We start from the raw sequence: 9,389 nt of genomic DNA on the forward strand, positions 1-9,389 counted from the left end.
GCAAATTCTGTAAGGATGACTGAACCATGAAATGTGCGAAATCATATTAGCCAACAAAATGACGGTAGTGTCTACCACACTATAGATGGAAGTTATTTTCATTTAAAAATGAAATAGCCTATCCGTTTGAGGTAGGGAGCAGAACGGCGTCCACGTGTTAGACGGACGCTGTGTGTGGGGGTGGAGAGAGGGAGAGCCACTTTTTCGCAGCAGTGGTTTCTTTCTGGAAGTCTTAGGCTAAACTTGTGAAATGGGTAAGTTTCAACGTGAAATTGTCAATTAATAGTAAACAACCGCTTCGAAAGACATTTCTGATGCACACGGTTCCACTAAATGAGAGAGATCGTTTGTAAATCCATGCTATTGCATTTTCTCCAAGAAATCCTCTCATTTCACATTTGAAGCTGTGCAGTGTAGGCTACTCAACGATATCGCTTAAGCACTTCTAAATTTTCTGAACATGAACATTGGCCTAATGATGTGTTTAACTAAAGAATGTGTTGTTTTACCAACACCTAGCCTGTATACCAGCTTTGTTTATACTTTGGTTGTTATGACGTGCATGTTTGATGTAGTTTTTTGCATTGACTGATTAGCGTCAGATTAGACTCCATGGCCTACAGTTCTCTTACTTTACATTGGCCATTTCTCCTCCAGGTAGGCAGAAAAGTGTTGGCGAGGTGGGCCTGCCCAAAGTGACACCCCAGTCTGCGTTGTCTGTGAAGATCGCCCCAGATCAATCTCAGGCCCAAACTCAACCTAGGCAACGGCCATCAAGGACCAATGGGAGGAGGAAGAGGTCCACAGTAGAAAACTTTAATTTCCCAACACATGAGCTATGGGACAAAGAGGACTGGGAGAAGACTAAAGAGAACCATTACCTGTACCATCATGGTGAGTTACAAATGTGTCAAACGGTCGTGCCAGGTAGAAAGTTAGGATGGTATTTGGAAATGCATTTTCAATGCATTTTTATCTATTTTATGTGGTAAGCCTATGGTCAAAGACTCCTCTTAAAACTGAGAACAGATTTACTCCAACACTCACTCATCCTTTGACTCATTGGCTCTGATGGTGCTGGGGACATAGGTTGCCTTCACACTGGGTCCGTTTAACTGGACCGTACCCCCCTTGCCCTGATCCTGCTGGACTCTGTTCACATTACTTTTTTGTTTTTTGCGGACCCGGGTCCTTTTATGTCTATTCACTAATATCGCTTGGCAATGTCACAAAAAACGGCAGTTAATTTCCTGGTTTTAGAACAGATAGCATTCGAACCGCACCGGAGTTCTAACAAACTGTACCCCCGACCACTGGTCCGGACCTGGTTCCGCAAGACTGCGTTCAGACTATCAAAAATCACCGAACTGGTCAAAACGAACTCAGGTCCGGACCAAACAGTCTCGTGTGAACGCGCACTTAATATCCCCTCTTGCAGGTGGAGGCGAGAAGGGAGCAGCCGAGTCAAAGTCTGGGGACCCCACCGAGCCCTCCAAAGTCCAGCCCTGGTCTCGCCTCCGGCCGAGCAGCAGGAGAGGCCCCAAAAAGAGCTACTTCAAATGGAGGAAGAGGAAGGCCAGCGTGGACGAAGACCCCCCTCTGCCCCACGAGGACTGGGAGCAGGAGATCCGCGAGCAGGCCAGCGACAACTCGGAGGCCAATCACAGCAGCCCGTATGGTGAGTGTCACCGCTGGCCTAAAATGGCCGCCACCAATTCCCACAAAGAAGGACTCTTCCCACAAGGAAGAACTCTTCTCTCTGCTGCAATAGGCATGAACTTTGCGTGCTTTACTAATAGGTTATAGTTGATCAAACCTATTTAAAATAATGCCACTTGTAAATGCCCCCAACAGTTTAATGAAACATTTTGTCCCTGGCGAACCTCGGTGTGCTCTTGATGAGACTCTCTGGTCATTGCAGTATTTGCTAGTGGCACTCTGCTGCTCTGTATGAAGTGTAGACCCTGTGCTGTGTCCCCCTGTGCAGGCATCGAGGATGTCCTGACGGTGGCCATGATGAAGCTGAGCATGGAGGACAGGAACGGGTGCATGCCGTCCCTCTACAACCCCAGCGTCCACCACATGCCCCCGGTCAAGTGGGAGTACGGCAGCCATGCCACGGTGGAGGGGCAGTTCTCGGACGCAGAGGAGTGATGGCTCCTCGGGTCCTGGTTCGTTAGGGATGGTTGAGCACTTATGAGTTTGGTTTCTATGCTGGTTTTCTAGTTTGACTGACAGATTCTCTGTCTGTCAGTTGTGGTCTGTGTATTAGTTTTTGCAGTTAATACTGACACTAGAGTTATGGATTTTGTGAAGAAGATTAAGAAGATTAATTTAAAAAACACTTTTATTTTATTATTTTAATTCTAATCACTTGGCATCTTATTATGTAATGTCATTTTATTATGTATTTACTTTCACACTTTAGTTACTTTTATCATGTTTTTTAATTAATTGGTCAAGTGATTGGTTTCATAACAACAGAAAGAGTTCAGATTTGTTTACTCACTGGTAAAGTATCTGGTCACACCAAATTTGAGGGCAGCTACACTACAGTTAACTCATCAACTTTTAGCTTTGGTTCCTTTGCTTTGAGTGGGTTGATTTTGGGGGAATGTGGGGGGGGGGGGGGGGGGGGATAGGGTTGAGTTCACTGTTCAGGATCTCTGGAACAAAAATAAATTCAGCATTCCAAAAGAACATGGGTTTCCGGTCTGAATAATTCCGTGTTTGCTAGCAAGAATGCACTCTCTGACACGGAATCCCCCGGCTCTGCCATCCAACCAGAAATCTAACGGCTCCCAAGTTTCTACCGAAGACAAGGATCATCTGCTTCAGAGAATAAATCATTCAGAGGGCAAAATTACATCCTCTCAGCAATCTGTTCAGCACATGTGCAATCTTAATGTACAGTAAAAAAAAAAATAATAATGGCAAAAGTGTAGTTTTGGAGGAAACCTGGTAAAGACTGTGTGAATGTACATCTTAGCAGATTATTTGCATGTTTTTACACATGAGAACCTTTAAGAAATATTCAGCTAAGCGCATATTACACCGGTCTCAGTCATCAACTGAGTTGTTTCAGTGTGTTGTAACCCTTTATATCCACTAGGTGGCAGTACCTGTCAATGCCAGAAACATTGCACTTCATTGTAGGCCTACAATGAGAACATTTTTTATAAACAGCTATGCTTGTGGTAAAAAAAAACAGATACCTTGAAATTCGATTTTGATATATTTCCACTAGAAAAGTCTAAGGAGTAGCCTAGGCTACAAAACACAATGCGAAGAACTAAAGGCTTACTGGATGCTCGTTTCATCTTTCGACTTCCCTATTGAAAAGCCTCTTACACAACCTTTAGACCTTAGAGTGATATGCTTTTCTATGCATAGACTCCGATCACACAATTAGCACTAACACATCAAAATATTCCAAACATTCAGACTGAACATGTGGAACGCTCTCCCACTGAGACGGTAGGCCAATTGTCACTAATGTGTTAGCGTTAAACCTCGTGGCGTGGCTCCCTCACGGGGTCATTCGCAGTCTCTTCCTCTGTTCATTATCGACCACTTGTTTCTCTCAGCTTACATTTCCACTCGTGAGTCACCTCGTCATGCTGTGTGTAAAAAATAGAGGCTCCGTGAATGGGAGATGTCTCTAGGTTAAGGGTAGAATTGGTCATGAGCGTCTTTTAAACAATTTTTCATAAAGCAGATGGTACTAGGCTATAGTGCTTCCCATTAATGTATATGTTACCACAGGAATGCCAGAGGTATCTCAGTGAGTCAGCACTTCTGTTTTTGTAGGTATCTTTGTGGGATGTGTGGGATTTTTTCCCCTGTCTGAGTCCCAAATGGAAATGTCTAGCTGTCTGAATTAGTTAGTCATTTTTGCTGGTCCCCATTAATGACCAATCAACCTATCCACCTGAAGCCACATGCACTTAAGAGTAGCCTAGCTGATGGGTTTTTGAGGTAAGTATAGCCCACAACCATCAGACCTTATTTCCCATCTCATCATTCTTTTTAGGGAGATTTTTTTGTTTTGGTCTATTCCAGGGGTGACCTCCACCAATCTCCTCGGCAACCACATCCTGTGGCCAAATGGCCCGGCTCCCAGATAGCCACACCGGCACCAGATGTGGGCTCGGTGATTCATCACAGCATTGGCCCTTCTAATTTGGAGGTGATGGCATCTGGTGACTCAAACAGCCTGATAGATCTGGAGCAGGACTGTGATGTGGGCGTCTGTTGGATGACATGGTGAGTGGAAGATGCGGTCTAGTTTGGTTTGGTCTGGTCTGGTTTGGTCTGGTTCTCCTTGTATGGTTGGCGCCATCTTTCACCAGTATTACACAGAGAAAAAACTCTCCTGGACCTCAGAAACAAAAAATCCCCCCCTGTTGTACCAAAATCCTTCACTGGCTAAGGCATCTTAAGGCCTTAAGACAACTGTAGGGTTTGGGGTAAAAGCGCTGGATGAGGTTGAATCTGTTTGTGTGTTATAGCCCAGTAAGGGATCTAGCTGTGCTAATATCTGGCAAACAATTAAATAAATGAAAGGGGAGGCTGAGCAGTCACACAAAACTACACTACATGAAATATCCCTCTGATGCAATGTCATCCCGTCCGCCTGCCAAGACAGAGTGAGAGGGCATCCAGGCGGGTCACAGGCCTTCTTCTGTTCTTTTGCGGCCTCCAAACCTTCCTGACCTCCTCCTGTTTTTTTACATTTTATTGTTTACTGGCTTTTCAGTAATGATTATCCTTTGCACATTTGCACATTTTGCAGACAAACATCTTAAGGAGCACGCATTGGAATGGTGACTCAACCGGATTTGGAGTCTCAGGGGCCTTCTCAAACCGCTCCTCCTCCACGGCCGTGGAAAACCATCTCCGGCTTCTAAGCTTGTCTCAATTAGACCCAAATCTTCTGACCCCGATCGCTGTCGGTCACAATTACACTTGTCAGAAGGAATAGAGTCAGTTTTTTAAAAATGCTACCAGCTCATTCTAATTCCTAACCAGAGTCCAGCACCTGCCTCTAGGCATTTCTGTCCTTGCTTGCCCTCCTCCTTTGTCTAAATGGAGACTGAATGGCTGATTCTCTGTGCGTGCGTGCATGCGTGTGCGTGTGTGTGCGTGTGCGTGTGTGTGTGTGTGTGCGTGTGTGTGTGTGTGTGTGTGTGTGTGTGTGTGTGTGTGTGTACGTGCACAAAAGAGGTGAGAGGGTTTATTACTGGTTGATGCCGTATGCGGCTGGTAAAAGGCCGGTCAGACTGCAGTGACACGGCAGACCCAGCAGGGGGCGTGTGTGTGCAGCAGCGCTCCTGGCCTGGCTGCCCGCTGTTGGGATGCACAGCTCGTAGGAGGGAAGGGGGAGGTGGCGCTGGAGAGGAGCGTCGGCGGCGGCAGCAGTGGCGGTGGCACGGCGCAGCCAGTCATGACGCCCGTCTAGCGCAGACTCACAGTCAGATGTCTGGGTCAAGGTGCTGGATAATGAGTCCTCCACAGACTGGACCAACCGGACGGAGAGACAGAGAGAGAGGCAGCGGGAAAGATAAGAGAGAGAGAGAGAGAGAAAGAGGGATAGATAGAGTAATAGTGTGTCAGTGGGGAGAGGGCAGAGTAGAGGACAGTAAAAGGGGTGAGTATAAAGAGAGAGAGAGAAACGACAGAAGATTCTGAAAATCAGAAAGAGAGAGAGAGATGAAAGAGGGACACGCTGCTGTAGGCTGGACCGTCTCTCAGACAGCCATTGTCTGCTCTGTTTTCTGTAAACACATTTGTTGTGTGTGGTGGATTAATGATTTGTATTATAATCAGTAGGTATTGCCCAACTTTTAGATTCAGCATAAGCACGCTGAATGGACGTGGAGGTCCTGGAGCTGTGGCAGTGTCCTGTGACCCCCCCCCTCTGGCTCTGAGTGGTGCTGTGCAGTGGCATGTATCCACAGAGCTGTTACGCCAGCGGCTCTCCAGACACTGTGCTTTACTGGCCACTTTCAAAACAGCTCACACTTTGCTCTATAGAACTGTTATCCAAAGGAAACAGTTATCTCTGTAGGAGGAGTCATAGTGTCATAAGTGAGATAGTCACCACACGCACGCACACACACACACACACGCACATATATATATATATATATATATATATATATATATATATATATACAGCTCTGGGAAAAAAATAAGAGACCACTGCACATTTTTCTGATGTCTGATGGTTGCTGAGTGACATTCGAATAAGTTAACGGTCATAGTGAGAATTAAGATACCACTGCAAATATGACCGTCAACTCATTCGAATGTCACTCAGCAACCGTATGATGACATCAGAAAAATGTGCAGTGGTCACTTTAATTTTGTCCAGAGCCGTATATGTGTGTGTGTGTGTGTGTGTGTGTGTGTGTGACTATATATGGCTTATGATATTACTTGCTTACTATATATCCTGCTTCCATCTTGTTCTATCATTGGCAGCATGTCGTGCTGTGCGGCGCCCCATGAAAGGTGTAGCTCTTGCAGTCCAGTTTCCACACTCCCTCCTCCAGGTTGTTTCTGGCTTTCTGCTTCCTGGCCTCCTTTTCCCAGGTGGTGTCCAGCTCATGGCTGCTTTCGGGATGTGGTGCTGGTCCTTCTGAAGGACATGCCCAAGCCATTTCATTCTGCGTTGCTTTATCTCCATCACCACGCTATGTATAGGCTACATGTATGCATAGCACTATATATGTACGCCAGCCAATATGGTATATATTATGTTTATGTGTGACCATAACAGTACACACCCAGCTCATAACTCCAAGTCTGTATATGGCTATCACAGAGACTACATTATCATGTATGCACACACAGCAACTTTGAACTGCCACATGTCTGTACCTGGCAGAACAGCACTCACTTATCCTCCCGTTTGGCTATCAGAGAGCCTCCGCAGGCCACAGGTGGTGGGCAGGCTGGAACCCCAATCCTCATTCCAACTGTGGTGTGGCGTTCCGATAAGCCGACACACCTCCCACGCCCCCGCTCCGACAGGATACATAGGAGAGGAATGTGCTTTTCTCTTAGGAAAATAAGGGGGAAAATACTCACTGGCTTATCAGAAGAAACCCAGAACAGCATTTTTCGGGGGCGGCTTATTTTCCTTTCCATTGAGAGAAACGGTTTGCATTCTTGCAAGATTCATCAGTTCGGGGCCCGTTTCCTCAATATTTCTGAAAACTGAGGTTGAGTTTTGCAACATGGCAGCATGGGAGCTAGTGCCTCTCAATCATTGTCAATCAATAATAGCTGTCAATTCCCATTTACAGAGGTCTTGTAACATCTTGTACATTTATTTTTAACAGATCAGATAATACAGTATGGCGATTTTGTGCAGTGTTTCTATTTAGAGTCGTGCATATATTTATATAATCATACTTATATTTATTGTACAAGTACTCAGCCTTGTACATTGTAAGTTCATATATATATACAATTATGTTACATTTCTAAAACACAGTATACAATTATTATATTATATTATAAAGGTGTTCTTTTGTTCTTTCCTTTCTGAGTTTCACCATGCGCTGTTGAGAAAATAGGGAAGTGTTTGTGTTCATTCATTCATACATCATTCGAAGTATACTGGAGTATTCTTGAGTTCATGAGTTTAAAATGTCCTTCTCTTGAGTGGTTCTCTTGGAGAGAGGAGAGAAAGAGAGAGAGAGAGAGACCCTGTGCCGACTTTGGCACACTTTAGGAGCAGTTGTGTGGCGTGGCGTTGCGGGAGCCGGCGCTGAATCCAGGACAGGCAAGGTCGCCGGCGGTGATGGAGTGCTAGTAGGTGCGGGTGACCTCCTTCACTAGGAAACAAAGGCAGGGGGAGAGGAGGAGAGAGAGAGATAGAAAGGGAGAGAGAGGGAGAGAGAGGCTCGCTTGCTTGGCTGCCGCCTGGCCCACTTTCTCCCTGCCTCCACTGGGTGCTGGCAGAGAGAGAGGGCTGTTGCAAGCGTACGTGCTCACACACATACACACACACGCGCACACACACACACACACACACACACATTCACACACGCGCGCGCACACACATTCACACACACGCGCACACACACACATTCACACACACGCGCACACACACATTCACACACGCGCGCACACACACACACACACTACTATTTTTTGTCATAGATAGGCATGCGCTCTCACATATTCTCACATTTTCTTTGTCATAGATTTTCTTCAGTGCACTTTTCTCATTTCCTCATTCTCCTTCACCTGTATATTAAGTGTAGCTCTTTTCTAGAATACAACATAGTACATGAATACAACATAGTAGATGTAACCATTCATACGGTTTCTAGCTCTGTGTTTTGAGCTTCTCTCTCTCTCTTGCTCTCTCTCTCTCTCTCTCTCACACACACACACACACACACACACACACACACACACAATCTATCTATAATCTCAGAATCTTTTCTCTCATCTTTCCTATTTTTCATTCTCCCTCAGATAATGATTCATGATCTCTTTCTTTCACACAGACACAAACACACACACACACCTACAGTACACACACACACACACACACAAGCTCTGAACTTTGTTCTAATTCTGAACTTTGTACTAATATCGCTTGAAGCACACCCATTCCTGTAGTGGTCTCTGATTAGGGCTGACCTGTGGTAGATACGGGAGGTATTTGGAGTATCTCAAGCATGAGCAGCTCACACTCCGCATGGTGTTCTTCATCAACTCCACATTCAACACTCTGCATCCACATTCAACACTCCACATGGTGTTCTTCATCAACTCCACATTCAACACTCCAAATGGTGTTCTTCATCAACTCCACATTCAACACTCCGCATTCCACATTCAACACAACACATGGTGTTCTTCATCAACTCCACATTCAACACAACACATGGTGTTCTTCAACAACTCCACATTCAACACTCCACATGGTGTTCTTCATCAACTCTACATTCAACACGCTTAAGCAGCGTAATAAAGTAGCTGTAGTGTGTGTGTTTAGTCTATTTCTCAGACAACCGTCAAACGATGAGGGTTTTCAGCAGTCGGGGCCTTTTTATATTACCATGTGAAGCTCTGGAAAAGAACAGTAAGGTCCAGCAGCATTTCCTTAGCGATGACATGCTCACTCGCTGCACAACTCTGTCCTGTCTGAGCTCCACTGTTTAAAGTTCATTAAGATGCAGCGGTTTCTGCAGTTTTCCTGTTCTGTCCCTCGCTCACATTTAGTTCTTATTAGTCATCTGAGCCAGGGGAGGGTTACTGGTGAAAAAATTCACCTCCATTCCACTCAACTGGAATCCAGTGGAACAGTCGGATCCAGTGTGACATGCCTCGTGTGTGTAGGTGGGCTATGGGTTGTGGTAGAC

At 45.5% G+C, this 9,389-nt stretch overlaps 1 protein-coding gene across 1 annotated transcript; it reads left to right on the plus strand.

The window, feature by feature from the left end:
- The first annotated feature begins 84 nt into the window (after positions 1–84).
- LOC121719368 (coordinator of PRMT5 and differentiation stimulator-like) lies at positions 85–2,614 on the plus strand. The gene is made up of 4 exons (XM_042104883.1): positions 85–254; positions 658–894; positions 1,439–1,678; positions 1,988–2,614. Exons 1-4 carry the CDS (start codon positions 251–253, stop codon positions 2,152–2,154), a joined length of 648 nt encoding a protein of 215 aa, XP_041960817.1. The 5' UTR covers positions 85–250; the 3' UTR covers positions 2,155–2,614.
- The last annotated feature ends 6,775 nt before the right edge of the window (positions 2,615–9,389 follow it).

The sequence above is a fragment of the Alosa sapidissima genome, chromosome 9, assembly GCF_018492685.1.
Source record: "Alosa sapidissima isolate fAloSap1 chromosome 9, fAloSap1.pri, whole genome shotgun sequence".
In the NCBI taxonomy this organism is placed as follows: Eukaryota; Metazoa; Chordata; class Actinopteri; order Clupeiformes; family Clupeidae; genus Alosa; species Alosa sapidissima.